At 45.1% G+C, this 16682-nt stretch overlaps 1 protein-coding gene across 1 annotated transcript in view; it reads left to right on the top strand.

The window, feature by feature from the left end:
* RAD17 (RAD17 checkpoint clamp loader component) overlaps window positions 1-16682 on the top strand; it is a 35886-nt gene that overhangs the window by 9216 nt on the left and 9988 nt on the right. The window contains 7 exon segments of the mRNA XM_038401313.2: window positions 765-901; window positions 5191-5243; window positions 5339-5464; window positions 5555-5624; window positions 11071-11098; window positions 11101-11181; window positions 15055-15246. Coding sequence (XP_038257241.1) covers window positions 765-901; window positions 5191-5243; window positions 5339-5464; window positions 5555-5624; window positions 11071-11098; window positions 11101-11181; window positions 15055-15246 — 687 coding nt within the window.

Here is a 16682-nt window from a genome sequence, read left to right as displayed (position 1 = left end):
ATGCAAGTGGCTGCAATATGCTTTTCAAATGGGAGGGGTGGGATGGAGTGTGACAGGGAGTGTGTATGTGGGGGGAGAGAGAGTGGGGTTTGGGGGGGTGAGAGCGTGTCAGCATGCTGTCTTGTAAGTTCAGACAGCAGTATACCCCACCTCCCCCTGCCCCTCTCTCTCTTTCTCACACAGCATTCCACAGTAATGGTTGCTTTGTCTCAGAGCAGATAAGCAGCCGGCCGTCAGAAACGGAGCTTTCAAAAGGCATATCCGCATTCCTACAGCGAGCTCAAAACAATGAGAAGAGTGGCTACTTGACTTAAGGGGATTATGGGACGTTTCCGGAGGCTGGTCAGAGCGCAGTAATGCAACACCTCTTTCACACTGACGCTTGGGCATTTCAGCCAGTATGCAACAAGCGTTAATCTTCTTGCCGAGGTGGAGTACGAGGAGCGCTCTAGCCGTGGAGTCAGAGCGCTCTATGTGCCTTGCTAGTGTGGACGGGTAGTGAGCTAGGGCGCCCGGGGCTGCTTTAATGCGCTCTAACTCGCAAGTGTAGCCAAGCCCTGAGACTTAAACGTGTCAGAGGACCTTTGGCAGACCTGTTGCACTGGAGTCGACTTTATTCTTTAAAGAGAGATTTGGCATATATTTGATGGTAGACTGTTAAATAGTCATTAACAGAAAATATCAAGAGGATATGATGGCTCTTGTATGAATTTATAATATTTGATATAATATGGTACATTTTTTAATTAATTTTCCTCTTCCAGAATCAAGTTTTCAGATGCTTCCCAGTCAGGCCCAGACTACTCTCTTTCAAGACTTTCTGTTAAGAGCAAATAAGTATAACAAACTTCAGATGCTAGGGGAATCCACAGAGGCGGCTGATAAACTTATTCTCATTGAAGTAAGTAAAAACTCTTGAAATTATTTACTTGGATTACCACAGCACCTAGAGGCCCTCATGATGAACCAGGATCTGCTAGGTGCTGGAGTACAAACAAAGGACAAAAAAAGACACTCCCTTACCCCAGAGAGTTGACATTCTAAGTATTGGACAGGAGATAAAAGATGATTCAATACAGACAATACAAAGAAACACTGAAACAGCGTTGGTCAGGGTGAAAGGTTGTGGTCCCAGCACATTAGTATCCTAACCATTGTCCATGTTTTGTAGACATCACAGCAGAGAGGATGAAGGAGGATAATGAGGGAGCTTTGTGGATGTTTATGGGAGCTTCTCCCAAGCATGAAGGGCAGCACAGGAGGAAGCACAAAGCTGCTTGTTTGAAAATTTAACAAGGGGTGATGGAGGCTGACATCATTGGCCAATTGAAGGCAGGAGTCAGCATGTTGACAGTGAATATGAGATGATATGTAGGATAGGGATAGGCTATCAGAGCCTTGAAAATGAAGACAAGTAGCTTATGTTTGATAGAATAGAGAAAGAGGAGCTAGTGGAGGGATACAAAGAGAGAGGAGACATAGTCAAAGCAGCAAGATAGAAAAATGATCTTTGCAGCAGCATTCTGAATGGATATGAGTGGGGCAAAATTGTATTTGTGAAGGTCAATATAAAATATATTGCAGTAATCAAGTTAGGAGATGAGCGTCTGGATGACAGTTTTAGCTATATGGGTGGATATGATCAGTGATGAGCTGCCAAAATCTTAACCGGTTCCCTATAAAAAGTTCTGATTTAAGGGATGTGCCCCAGTATGTATTTTTTGTACCAACAGGGTTACCATATGTCCGTATTTTCCCTGGGAGGAATTTTTAAAATTTTAAAATTTTAAAAATTCCTCCTGGATGGCAATTTAAGAACCAAAAAGCCTGACCTGTCCGGGAAAATACGGATGTCTGTTAACCCTGCCTAAAGTTCTTTTTTAAAAAGATTGGCCTGAACTAGAGATGAGCTCCGTTTCACATGTGTGGGTCCCCACCACTCCCTGGGGGTGTGCTAGGGTGACCAGATGTCCCGATTTTATAGGGACGGTCCCGATTTTGGGGTCTTTTTCTTATATAAGCTCCTATTACTCCCCACCCCCTGTCCTGATTTTTCACACTTGCTGTCTAGTCGCCCTAGGGTGTGCACATGTGTGGGTCCCAGCTGCTCCCTGTCCCCCTCATTGAAGCAGGTGTTCAGGGTTATTGCCCTGGGAACTGCAGGGCACCAGGGGACGTGGGGCCACTGCAGACAGGGGCGTGGGGCAGGGCTAGCTGGAGGCAGGGGGTGCGGGCGGGGCTGGCTGCAGGCAGGGCAGGGCCAGGGGGGCGGGGCTGTTTGCAGGCAGGGCAGGGCCGGGGGTGTGGGCGGGGCTGGCTGCAGGCAGGGGGTGCAGGGCTGGCTGGAGACAGGGCAGGGTGTGTGTGCGGCAGGGGCTGGCTGCGGGCAGGGCAGGCAGTGCGGGGGTGGCTGGAGACGGGCAGGGCAGGGGGTGCGGCAGAGGCTGGTGCGGGCAGGGCAGGGGGTGCGGCAGAGGCTGGTGCGGGCAGGGCAGGGGGTGCGGCAGAGGCTGGTGCGGGCAGGGCAGGGGGTGCGGCAGAGGCTGGTGCGGGCAGGGCAGGAGGTGCGGCAGAGGCTGGTGCGGGCAGGGCAGAGGGTGCGGCAGAGGCTGGTGCGGGCAGGGCAGGGGGTGCACCAGGGCTGGCTGCGGGCAGGGCAGGGGATGCAGCAGGGGTTGGCTGCAGGCAGGGCACAGGGTGTGGAGGTGGCTGGAGACAGGGGCTGGCTGCGGGCAGGGCCGGGGGTGTGTGCGGCAGGGGCTGCCCACAGGCAGGGAGTGCGGGGGTGACTGGAGGCAGGGGGTGCAGCAGGGGCTGCTGATGGCAGGAGGTGCGGGGGTGGCTGGAGACAGGCTGGCTGTGGGCAGGGCAGGGGGTGCGGCAGGGGCTGGCTGCTGGCAGGGTGGTGGGTACTCACGGGGAGAGTAGCAGGACGCAGCCCAGGCCCAGCAGAGCAGCTGGGGACCCACCAGGCAGCGTCGGGAGCCCCAGGGCCAGGGGAGCAGCAGCAGCAGTAACAGAGCTCGTGCCCAGGGACAGGCGGCAGCCCACATAGCTCCCACAGCGCAGCGCCCCCAGCGGCCGGAGGAGGAATTAAATCAGTTCTCTGCCGGAGCCCATCAAAGCCTCAGCGCCCCCTGCGGGGAAGCAGGTTAACAACCGGTTCTAAAAACTGCTTCAAAATTTAGCAACAGGTTCATGCGAACCGGTGCGAACCGGCTCCAGCACACCACTGGATATGATAGGTTATGATGAGATTATGGGCCGGAGTGACAGGCAAAATGGTGGTGTTATCCGCAGTAATTGAGAAAGAAGGTAGCAGGGAGGCCTTTGGGGAGGGGAAGATTAAAGAGTTCTCTTTTAGCTATGTTGATCTTGAAGCTGATAGGTAAACATCTGTGAGGAGATGTTAGAGAGACAGGCTGATATTTTATTTAGGGTAGAGAGGTAAAACTGGTCATCATAGAGAAAGAGTTGAGTTGAATTTGTGTTTGCAATGAGATTATCAAGATAAAAGGTGTAGAGGGAAGAGACTGGGACCAAGGACAGATGTGTATGGAACCCCCACAGAAATCTAGAGCGGGATGAGGAGACTACTCTGAAGGAGCTATTAGAGAGATAGGAGAAGAATCAGGAAAGGAAGCCAAGAGAGGGCAAGATTTCAAGAAGAGCATAGCTGATTGTAAAGTGGTTGACAGGTCTAGAAGGATACAGATTGCAGTGCAAAGGATGGAAGCTGGATTGGTTAGAGTCTAAGATGGAATTGGAGGAGAGGAGCTCCAGGCAGTGATTGTAGTTGGTGCATTTGATTAATTTAGAGATGAAAGGGGCAGTAGCTGGAGAAGCAAGTGTGGCCAATGATGGAATTTTTAAGGTGGAAGAGTCTGAAGCATACTTGTATTGTGAAGGGAAAGAGCCAGAGGGGAGAGAGCTTAAGGAGAAAAGTAAGGAGGGGATGAGAGTGGATGGTGTAAGGGAGATCAGCAAATGGGATGGACAAATTGAGGGGTTAGAGGAGGAAGCAGACAACAAACTTCTGGTCATAGGAGGGGAAGGAAAGATAAGATGAAGGGATGGAGAAAGTTGCTCATATTTGTCAGTTTTTCTCTTGGAAAAAATTGAGATCCCATGCAGGGAAAAGTGGAGGTATGAGGAGGCGTGGGTTTAAGGAGTGAGTCAAAGGTGGCAAAAGGGTGCTATTGAAAGCTGAGATTCATGATCATTTATGTGAACATGATATTAAATGGATACTATGTTTCTAAAGGGTTTTGTATCGCAGACCAGAGTTCTCCAGTCTTCGTTGAAGCTGTATAAAACCCATGTGAGTTGATTGGAATGGCAGAAATTGCTTTAACCTCTGGTCATAGAAGGGAGTGAGTGTGCTACCAAAGGATAGCTCAAGACAATGTTGAAGAGCAGCGCTCACGCTCGGTTTCCATATATAACTTTAAAGGTAGCCTGAAAAGTAAAATTATTTGTGGTTGTACCCTCTTTTTGCTGCTTTGTGATGTATAAAGAGAGCCTGAAAGATTTGTTTTTTTAAATGCTTTAATTCTGCTTGGTTTTCTCCTTAGAAATATCAAGGATGTAAAGTCTAGTCATCCTTGTTTTGTTGTGGGACGTTCTTGGAGGGCTAAGACATGTGAGTGTGGATCTTTCACTGTCCTCACTAGAAGGGGCCAGGAGAATAGTCTTTTCTTCCAATTATTTGTTCAAGCATTTTTGTTTAACTCCTATTTAAATCCATTTAAATAGTCTGAATGAAAATCACCCCTTGTCAATCATGTTTCTCTGGTATGATCTTTCTGAGCTCATAAGTCTCCTAGTTCTCTAGTTCTCCATAATCTCCAGGATAAACAAAGTAGACGGGATTTGAATTCCTAATTTTAAAAAAAAAAAAAACAAGAAAACATTTCTTGGAAAACAGGGAAATTTTCAGGCCTCTTAATCCATAATAGTGGTTCTGTGCCCTTTTTCTCATTTTTCTTCTGCTGCTCTGTTTCTATATTAAGTTTATTGAAAAATTATTTAACTAGACATTTATGCAGCTTATCTAACCACATGTGAATTTTCCTTGAAGCCAGTGTGGATTGGAGAAAAACTGTCTGTTTTCATAGAGGGCTTAATTTTCAGTCCACCAGCAGAGAACAGATACACTTGAATTACAACTACTTCATTTGTTTTCAATAGGATATGCCTAACCAGTTTTATCGTGACCGTGACAGTTTACACGAAATTCTGAGGTGAGTTGTAAGTAATCTGCTTATGGGCTAAAATCCTAAACAACTGCCAGTAAACCAGAGTTTGTGACCCTTGTTATGCTTATTTTGTGTTTTAGGAGATTTGTGCGGACAAATAGATGTCCCCTTGTATTTATAATCTCAGACAGTCTCAGTGGAGATAGCAACCAAAAGTTATTATTTCCAAAGGAAATTCAGGAAGAACTGTGTATATCTAGTATTAGGTAAGAGATCATTCACTGCATAAAATTGACCAGAAGGTTAAGTATAGAACTAATAGTTTAATGAACATTTTTTCTTATTGAATTTGATAGTTTTAACCCTGTGGCTCCAACAATGATGATGAAAGTTCTTAATCGAATAGCTACAGCAGAAGCAAGTATGGTAAGGCATCAAAAACTGCTTGACTTCCACATGGTGCTAGGATCACAGCAAAACATTTCAGGCTGTTAAATCTAGAATATTAGTTTTTGATCATGTTGTAGTTTCATCCCTGTTTTCTTGTAATCCGGGAATCAAGCTTTCAAAAGTGGCTTGTTTGCCAAAAGTAGTGACTTTGGATTCAGAGAGAAGGGTCTGGTCTAATTCCTGAGGTGACTTTTGAAAATTCTTCTGTATGCTACAAAAAGCACCTGCTAAAACATATGCAGCAAATTATTTTCACAGTGGTGATATTGCAGATGGACTCCATGCTGGCAGTAATTGTAGGCCATGGGTATTGTGGTAAACCCAGGATAAACAGCTACAAAAGAGGGGTAGTAATTAGTCCCAGGGGATTAAGAGGCCCCTCCCTATCCACTGAGGAGAGAGAACCACAGGGCAATAAGGTTCAGCTGGAAAAGGGGTTGCTAGGGAACCAATTAGGTTCAGCTGACTCAATACTTGGGACTTTTTTAAACCCTCCCTGGGTGGTAGGAGGGGGGGAGTGAGAGGAGTAGGGAAGCTGTCATAGGCTGTTGGCAGCAAGACACCAGACCTTCCCAGTAGGGAGGCTGCACTCGCTCCCCAAAAGGGAAAGAAAACAAGCACAAGGGACTGACTGAGGAGAGGAGTAGCAGGACCCTGTGCCACCTATAAGGATTCGCCTTGCCCCAAACCTGAGTCTCCAAGGCTAAAAAGGACTGAGCCTACTGAGGCGAACAAGGTATTTTGCCACACTTGGTGTCAAAGGTGGGATGTGGTGAGTGAGTAAGTTTCTGTGGCAAGCCATCTCAGGGCAGGGTAAATCACAAAAATAAATAAATAAATGAAGGCTGTAGTGAAGGCGTTAGTACAGGCCACTGCGGCCCAACAAGAGGCTACCGGGGTCCAGATGGCTGCCCAGCAAGTCGGTACGCGTCCAACAGGAGACGAACAATTACTGATGAACCAGGCGGCCCAAGATCGAGCACCCTGAATGAAGTAGTGAACCAGTTAAAAGTCCTAACCACACTGACACACGGGCCCCAGGGGATCCGGACCGCTGCAGGCAAGCACTAATTTACAGAAGCTGACTACGGATGACTATATAGAGGCATATCTCCTTGCCTTTGAGAGGACGGTGCTGTGGGAGGCCTGGCCCCAAGACCAGTGGGCAGGTATCCTGGCTCCATTTCTGTGTGGGGAGCCCAAGAAGGCCTATTTCGACATGACCACAGAGACAGCTATGGATTACCCCCAGCTGAAGGCAGAAATCCTGGCAAGGTTAGGTGTGATGTCAGCCATACAGGCACAGCGCTTCCATGAGTGGAAATACTGGGACAGCAAACTGCCAAGGTCCTCAGCTATTTGATTTAATCCACCTTGCCCAGAAGTGGCTCCACCCCGAGACCCAGGGGTCAGAGAATATGGTGAAAATCCTCATGTTGGACAGGTACATGAGGGGGTTGCTGCTGGACATACGGGGGTGGGTCCGCCAAAACGATCCCTCCTCTTATGATGAACTAGTTGCCCTCGTAGAGAGACACGTAGCAGCCCAAGAACTTTTGCGGGCCACCGGAGAAGGAAGGCGCCAGAATCAGAGACAAGTCTCTGCGCTGAGACCCCGATTTGCCTTAGCACCAGGCTGAACTATGGAGGGGAGGAAGGAGGCCGAAGAGCAGCCAGAGGTCCCAGAGAGACTTGAGGACTGAGGGAGAGAGGCTCAGGATAAAGCCCAATAGCCCGAAAATTCGGGGGCTGCCCTGAGCAGGGTACTGATGTTATGCATGTGGCAAACTGGGGCATATGGCTGCCCCATGCCCAAATCTAGAAGAGCCCATGCAATGCGAACTGGGAAATATAGGGGGACCGTGTGATCTAATAAGTCTAGTAGGGGTTGCAGTGGTCCCTCATAGATGCACTAGACCCGTTAAGATGAATGGTATAGAGACCACTGCGTTAGTAGACTCGGGAAGTGCAATCACGCTGGTCTCGGGAAAGCTGGTCGGGCAGGACCAACTATCCCAAGCTAAATGCTCAGGAATATCCTGTGTGCATGGGGATGTCAGTTACTACCTGACCATCCCCGTAAAAATAGAAATTCTCGGAAACCCCACTAAGGTGACGGTGGGAGTACTTTCAAAACTCCCCTACCCAGTCCTTATCGGACGAGACTTCCTGGGATTTGATAGCCTACTCCCTGGGGAAATGGTGGAAGAAAATAATGAACCCAGGACACAGGGGGTGGCCCAGATAGATAACCCCGGCCTTCCACGAATTTGGCCAGGATTTGTTCTCCCCACCGGGAAAGCCCCGGAAGACTAGGAGGGAATGGAGGGCGGATAAAAGGAGGGGAACGAGGATCTTGACCCAGTACCAGAAATCTATGCTTGTAGGGGAAAGAGGTGGCTCAACGGACAGCGGGGCAGGGCAGGAGATCAACGACCCAATAGCCGGACCTTGTTCCCCGGGGGTTTTTCACGAGGGGGGGAGACAGAGGTAGATCCCCCTGAGTTTGGACAAATGGGGACCTCACTCGGGAATTTTGGTCAGGATCAGGCCAATGATCCAATATATAGCAATACTCGTAAAGAAGTAGTCGAGGTAAATGGGGTCCTCGTGGAGGGGAGAGTCAAGGGCCCAGGGCCATATTATGTGATTAAGGGTTATCTGCTATACAGAGTAGTCCAGATCCAAGAGCAAGTTATAGAACAATTCGTGGTCCCACAGAAGCATCAGAAGGGCATAATGGATCTGGCCCACAGCCAACTGTTTGGGGGCCATCTAGGGGTAGATAAGACCCTTGATCAGATTCTGCAGAGGTTTTTTTTACCTGGCATTTATGCGGCTGTCCAGCGATATTGTACCTCCTGTCCAGAATGTCAGTTACATGGGCCCCGACCACACCTAAGGGCCCCTTTGGTACGTCTACCAATTATTGAAATCCCATTCAAGCAAATAGCTATGGATCTAGTAGGGACACTGAAGAAGTCAGCCCGGGGTCATCAGTACATTCTTGTAGTACTAATATCCCAAGGCCGTACCCCTACGGAACACCATGTCAAAGACCATAGCCAAAGAATTAGTCCGGATTTTTTCCAGAGTAGGGATACCTAAAGAGATCCTGACAGACCAAGGGACCCCCTTTGTGTCTAAGTTAATGAAGGACCTATGTACAATGCTCCATATACGGACCCTCAGGATGTCACTCTATCATCCCCAGACTGATGGCCTTGTTGAACGCTTCAGTACAACATTGAAGAACATGCTACGGAAAGTGGTTAGTCGCTACGGGAAAGATTGGGACGCCCTGCTGCCTTACTTGCTGTTTGCTGTACGGGAGGTTCCAAGCTTCCACTGGATTCTCCCCATTCGAGCTGTTATATGGTCGCCACCCCAGGGGCATATTGGACATGGCCAAAGAGGGCTGGGAAGAACAGCTGAACACCGGGAGAAACATCATTGAACATGTATTGCAAATGAAAGACCGGATAGCCCAAGTCACCCCCCTTGTGCGCGAACACCTGGAGAAGGCCCAAGGGGCCCAACGGGAATACTACAATCGCCAAGCAACAACCCAGAAGTTCCAGGTGGAAGACCGGGTAATGGTGCTCAGACCCATGGCAGAGAGCAAGCTCCTGGCCAGGTGGCAGGGGCCATATGAGATAATAGAAACCATAGGAGAAGTCGACTATAAGGTCCAACAGCCGGGTTGCTGGAAGCTGGAGCAGATCTACTATATAAACCTGCTGAAACCATTGGCGGATAGAGAAGCGCATATAGTTGTGCTAGGTCAAGTCCAGTGGTTTTAGTGCCTAAGCCGGATGGCAGTGTGAGGTTCTGCAACAACTTCCGAAAGCTGAATGAGGTGTCCCAGTTCGATGCGTACCCTATACCCCGGATAGATGAGCTAATTGACAGATTGGGGAAAAAGCATGGTTTATGTCTACCCTTGACCTGACCAAGGCTATTGGCAGATCCCCCTGGCCACGGCTGATAAAGAGAAGACAGCCTTTGCAACTCCAGAGGGACTATATCAGTACACCATCCTCCCCTTTGGGCTGCATGGGGCACCCGCTACTTTCCAAAGGCTCATGGACAAACTGTTGCTACCACATGGCAAGTACACAGCAGCCTATCTCGACGACGTTATCATATATAGCCCTGACTGGGAGACACACTTGGAGAAGATGGAGGCAGTACTAGATACCCTGAGGAAGGCGGGGCTGACGGCAAACCCCTCCAAGTGTTTGCTCGGGCTAGCTGAAGCCAGAAACCTTGGGTATATAGTGGGGAGGGGCATGGGGAGGCCCCAACTCAACAGGTTAGAAGCTATACAGAAGTGGCCCCAACCACTCTGAAAAAAACAGGTCAGGGCGTTCCTCGGACTAGTTGGGTACTATAGATGGTTCATTCCCCACTTTGCCACCAGGGCATGCCCGTTAACAGACCTAATGAGAGCTCGGGGCCCAGACATAGTAAGATGGATGAACGTGGCTGAAGACGCTTTTTCAGATCTACGGACGGCCCTCTGCACTGACCCCATACTTGTGGCCCCAGACTGGGGGAAGGAGTTTATTCTACAAACCGACGCCTCTGATGTAGGGTTGGGGGGGACGAAAAGCCCATCCTCTTCCTCAGTAGGAAGCTCCTGCCTAGGGAACGGAAATACGCCGTTGTCGAAAAAGAATGCCTGGCGGTAAAATGGACCGTAGAAAGCCTCTGCTACTATCTGCTGAGACGGAGCAAATGATAAGCAAATGATAAGCAAGTGACGAGATAGTTCCTGTCACTTCAACCCTTCCACTTCAGAATACAACATAGCTCTGGAATCCAACATGGCAATGCGGATGGTCTGTTGAGAGTGCACTGTTTGCCAACCCAAGTAGCCCAACCCATAGTGTTGAGCCGGGGAGGGGGTTTTGTGGTAAACCCAGGACAAACGGCTACAAAAGGGGGGTAGTAATTAAGTCCCAGGGGATTAAAAGGCCCCTCCCTATCCACTGAGGAGAGAAAACCACAGGGCAATAAGGTTCAGCTGGAAAAGGGGTTGCTGGGGAACCAGTTAGATTCAGCTGACTCCAACTACTTGGGACCTTTTTAAACCCTCCCCTGGGTGGTAGGAGGTGGGGAGTGAGAGGAGTAGGGAAGCTGCCAGTAAGCTTTTGGCAGCAAGACACCAGACCTTCCCAGTAGGGAGGCTGCACTCGCTCCCCAGAAGGGAAGGAAAACATGCACAAGGGACTGACTGAGGAGAGGAGTAGCAGGACCCTGTGCACCTATAAGGATTCGCCTTGCCCCAAACCCGAGTCTCCAAGGCTAAAAAGGACTGAGCCTACTGAGGCGAACAAGGTATTTTGCCACAGTATGGAGTAAAAATTTGAAAGTTGTTTTTACTTCAGATACTGCAATTATTTTGCTTATCTTTTAGAATGGAGAAAAATTTGCTGTCCCTGATAAACCTCTTTAGAGTTGATATGTAAAGGCTGTTCAGGTGATATTAGAAGTGCAATAAACAGTCTTCAGTTTTCGTCTTTGAAAGGTAAATATATAGAACTTACTATCCTATATTTTTTAGCTATCTAACCAGTTCTGTGTTAGACTTTTATTTATTTATTTTTTTAAACACAGTTATACCAACCTTGCAGAAAACCCTCTCCAGATGCACATTGCCAGCAGCGGTAGGAGGGAGGAATTATTTTAATACTGTGGTTGAGTGTCTTAGATGCCTTACCTTAATATTAGCATAAGAGCAAGAATTTTTCTTAATATTAGCCAACTAGACTTTGAGTTAATACACAGCTTTGGAGGAAAGGGGGAGGAGGTTAAGATTTTTAAATTATTATGCTCTTTCTTCTTCCTGACTCCTGATGGGTTTTCCTTTTGTTCGTGATTTTACCAAGCAAAGCTTCCATGACACACTACTTAATCTAAAAAGAAAAGGAGTACTTGTGGCACCTTAGAGACTAACAAATTTATTTGAGCATAAGCTTTCGTGAGCTACAGCTCACTTCATCGGATGCATGAGCTGTAGCTCACGAAAGCTTATGCTCTAATAAATTTGTTAGTCTCTAAGGTGCCACAAGTACTGCTTTTCTTTTTGCGAATACAGACTAACACGGCTGCTACTCTGAAACCTGTCATTACTTAATCTAGGAACAGATGTTTTCCCACCCCATAGAGCGCAGCTCCCACTCACCCCCACACCCCAACAGCCCTGCTCAACTGGCCAGGAGAGGGAGATGGAGAAAGTAGCAAGCGATGAGGGGGGGAAAGAGGAGCAGTGGGCAGGGCTTCGAAGGAAAGAGGCGGAGCAGGGGACTTGGCCTCAACAAAAGAGGCAGAGCAGGGTGCAGGAGAGGTTCGGACATTGAGTGTTTGGTTTTCACAGACTAGAAAGTTGGCCACCCTACCTGCTCCCTGCTCAGAGGGTGATCAAATCATCCTTCAGTGTCCAGTCTTTTGCTGGCTGAGGGAGGGCAATACTAGGTCTGACTTAAGCTAAGGGTTTCCAAATTTTATTTTAAATATGTAATTTACTTAAAGGAGAGAACTTCCAGGAAGTAATTTACTACTTTCTACCCCACACTTCATTTAAAATGAAAATTTGTACTTAAAGGAGACGCAAATATATATTTCCATATCTCAGTGGAATTTTAAAAATATAGGTGCTGGCTTGGTAGTAAAGAGATGTTTTATCTGAACATAATAAACATAATGATAGGCCAGACCTGAAGAAAATATCTGTGTGAACTTGAAAGCTTGTCTCTCTCACCAACAGAAGTTGGTTCAATGAAAGATATTACCTCACCCACTTTGTCTCTGGAGTAGTAGACTTGTCCCAGTCTATTCAATTATTTCCTACCATCTCAAATTTAAAATGCATGTTTCTTCATGTGTGTTCAGTGATAGTGATGGGGCAGTCAGAGTTACAGCAAATGCCACAAGTTGCGATTTTTTCTAAAGTTCTCCGCGTTGGAGACCAATGTTGAATTCTTTAGAAATTCCCTCCCATAACAAACAAACAAAAAGAGAAATGTGATAGTTCAGGGTTTAGTGCACATTTAATTTGTTTTTGTTGTTTTTACTTTCTGAAGGATTTGCATAATATGTTAAACATTTGGTTTTGTAATTTTGTTTCTAGATTGATAACTCGGAGTTTAAATTTTCTTATTTCCCCATCTGGATATTATTGATTTTCATATTAAAAGTTAATGTGTTTACCTCTAATACATTCAGTTTATGTCAGTTTGTGGTGGTTTGTATAGTGTGTACATTTTTACAGGGAAAAACCCCCACCGAATATATAAGGAATATATAAGGAACTTTATACTGAAAAATTACTCTGATTTTGACCAGCTAACAGTTTGAGATTAGTAGTGTACTACTAGTGATATTAAGTATTTGGAGAGTACAAGAAAAATGTCACTAAAGTTCTGAGATTCACTAATGGGCTGCAATGGTTGGTGTTGAAATATATACTGCAAGTTATTTAAATCATCTTAAAATTACAAGCTAATGTGTATGTATATAAAACTTAAAATGCAATGAACTCTGCACACAAATGTACCTTTATGAAAAAATGAGAGAGGGTCACAAAGAGAACTTTGGAGAAATAGCAGAAATCTGTCACAAGGCATGACAATTTATATTTGTTCTTCAGTAGAAGAAAAGTACTTGTCCTTTGTCAAATGTATCCCACACTAGTGATTATATAGTTTCACTAATCTCTGTTGTAGAGAATATGAAGAGAAGAGCAATTGTTTGTATTTAGTGGGAATTTTTCAATCACTCGGGTATATTGGCTTAAAATTAGATTGAACAGATAACAGCCCTTCAGTGACTTTACAGGAACTACAACTCCACATTAGACTCTTCATGGCATCCAGAATTCTGTAACAAATCATTGTAGCAGAAAACACATCCAACCCATAAAAATGAAATAATAAAATTTGTGAACTAATAATAATGGATATATTGATACATCTGGAAAAAAATAGACAAGAGACAGCAGATAAATGAATAGAAATCTGTCTCTCCTTTATTGTTTGGATATAGAATGTTCACCTGTCACCAAACTGAATCATCTATGCAACTCTTGAGTATTTGAGAATTTGAATAAGGGGCCTTTTTTTTAATGGTTCAGGTCACTGCAGAATCAGTAGACTATTGGAAGACACACCGAAAGGACAGAGGCAGTTTCTCTCTCCCTCCCCTACCCCCCCTTTCCCACCCAGTTGGACTAGGATGTTACACAGAAAATTCATATATATGATGTATTGATAACTGAATGGAACATAACTGACCCATTGCAAATATGATTCCTGTGACATGTTAACAAGGAAATAATGTCAAATAGTAAAGGAGTACTTGTGGCACCTTGGAGACTAACAAATTTATTTGAGCATAAGCTTTCGTGAGCTACAGCTTACTTCATCAGATGCGTTTGGTGGAAAATACAGTGTGGAGATTTATATACACACACAGAGCACATGAAACAATGGGTTTTATCATACACACTGTAAGGAGAGTGATCACTTAAGATGAGCCATCACCAGCAGCCGGGGGGGGGGGGGGGGAGGAAAACCTTTCATGGTGACAAGCAAGGTAGGCCATTTCCAGCAGCATTTCCAACTGCTAGAAATGGCCTACCTTGCTTGTCACCATGAAAGGTTTTCCTCCTCCCCCCCCCCCCCCCCCCGCTGCTGGTGATGGCTCATCTTAAGTGATCACGCTCCTTACAGTGTGTATGATAAAACCCATTGTTTCATGTGCTCTGTGTGTATATATAAATCTCCACACTGTATTTTCCACCAAACGCATCTGATGAAGTAAGCTGTAGCTCACGAAAGCTTATGCTCAAATAAATTTGTTAGTCTCCAAGGTGCCACAAGTACTCCTTTACTATTTGCGAATATAGACTAACACGGCTGCTAGTCTGAAAAATGTCAAATAGTGTGTCTGGGAGGGATTTTGTACTTGTTCATATATACGAAAGCTTCCATTAAATAATTACCAAAAATAGCAAGCTAGGTGACTTGGGCACATTTTTTCAAAACTTGAGTGAGTAAGTTTGAGTGTTTAGTTTTTGAGGGAGCTTTCATCTTGACACTGAAACAATCATTTTGTCACTTCAGTATTAGCCTAAAGTACAAATGTGGAACAGGACAATAACTTAGGTGTATGTGTACCATCAGAATAAATGAGCTTGGTACTTGTGTCCATTACTTATTAATAAATAGATAACACATTAAAATCTGTGAAATAGAAGATTTATTTGTTTCAAGATGAAAATCAGTCTCTTAATAAGAGGGCTAATATAGTTCTAAAAAGTGACTGTTCAGGAGCTCTCCCTTTTTAGTTCACTGATGTTAATACCTGCTTATTCTAGTTGTTTTGTTGCTTTGATCATTAGAGTACTCATCAGAGAACAACTTGTGGTCAAGGAAAAAAGGGAACTCTATGTTAAAAAGTAATACAGAAGCATCCAGAACCAAGAAGAAAAAGAAAGCTAAGACCTTAGAAAACCAGGAGATACAAGCTATTGGTGGCAAAGATGCCTCCATCTTTCTTTTCCATGCTTTGGGGAAAATACTTTACTGCAAAAGTAAGAAGACTTTATTTACCTATTATTCATTGTCTAAATGAGAAACAATTAATGATCGGTAGATGGTCACTGGGTTTGCAAAACTATTTCTTAGAATTACCTGTAACTCAACTGTTGGTTTAATCATTAGTGATAGTGTAAAGAGGTTAGCAGTTGCCAACAGCAATTTATTTCTCATAGCTTGGACTGTCGGCTGTTCACATCCAACGTGTAAATAATGCACACTTCAGAAAAGCTTAACTGTGTGAATATACTAAAATTATATGGATATAATTCCATCCAGTGATTCAGATGTCATCATAAGCCATGAGGGATAATTGCTGTGTAGCCTTCAGAACTCTGTGATAGTTGCCTTGTAATATAAAAAGTACTTTTTTGTGTGATATGAGATATGGAGGTGTGCTCCTTGTAGCATCTCCATGTCCTCTTAATGCTGCCTCTCTTCTTGCTCCTACTGAAGGATCCTGCTACCTTCAATCCACTGCTATTTCCCTAACTATTGCTATTGCTGCTACCTTTCCCTTCCCACCTCCCCACCCCTTGGCTCTTGCCTGCTACCTTTCCATTCCCTTTTTAAGGATTACATTTGCTGGTTCTTCTCTGGGCTGTTACTCTTTTCCCAACCTCCTCGTTACTTTTTCTGCCTTACTACTATTGAGGCTTTTGCTTTCCATACCTGCAGACTCACTCAAACTTACTTTCTTTCTGATCTGTACACTTAAACACTCCCTGATCTTTCCTTCTTTGCTACCCACTACAGTTCCCTGCTGCCAGAGTAGCTTTCCTTTACTCTTATGGTGGCTTCTCTTTAACTTTCATGGGAGCAGCTTTGCCACTTGCTCATCTCTTGGAATAGTTTGTCTACTGACATGACAGATCGGTTTGATGTACCATTTTAAAAAAGCTATAATTTAGTTATTTATTTAACACTTTTATACTGGAGTACCTCCTAGAGACCTAGTTGGTCAGAACCTGGTTCTGCCAGGTGCTGTACAGACATAGAAAATCAAGTCCTTGTCCAAAGGGATTATTAGAAAATGGTGAGAGGTAAGAAAATATTTTCTGCATGTGGTTGATGACATCACAATTAACCTATAATGAGGGCTGTCAAGCTTTTAAAAAATAATCGCATAATTAATTGTGGTGTTAAAAATACAGTAATAGAATACCATTTATTTAAATATTTGTGGATGTGTTTTACATTTTTCACATATATTGATTTCACTTACAACACAGAGTACAAACTATACAGTGCTCACTTTATTTTTGTTGCAAATATTTGCACTCTAAAAACAAGAGATTGTGTATTTCAATTCACTTAATACAAGTCCTGTAGCGCAATCTCTTTAGCATTAAAGTTGAATTTATAATGTAGAATTATGTACAAAAAAAACTGCACTCAAAAATAAAACATCAAACTTCAGAGCCTACAAGTC

Source organism: Dermochelys coriacea, chromosome 5 (assembly GCF_009764565.3).
Source record: "Dermochelys coriacea isolate rDerCor1 chromosome 5, rDerCor1.pri.v4, whole genome shotgun sequence".
Taxonomy (NCBI): Eukaryota; Metazoa; Chordata; order Testudines; family Dermochelyidae; genus Dermochelys; species Dermochelys coriacea.
The sequence above is the reverse complement of the archived record's forward strand: the minus strand, read 5'-3'. Positions and strand labels throughout refer to the sequence as shown.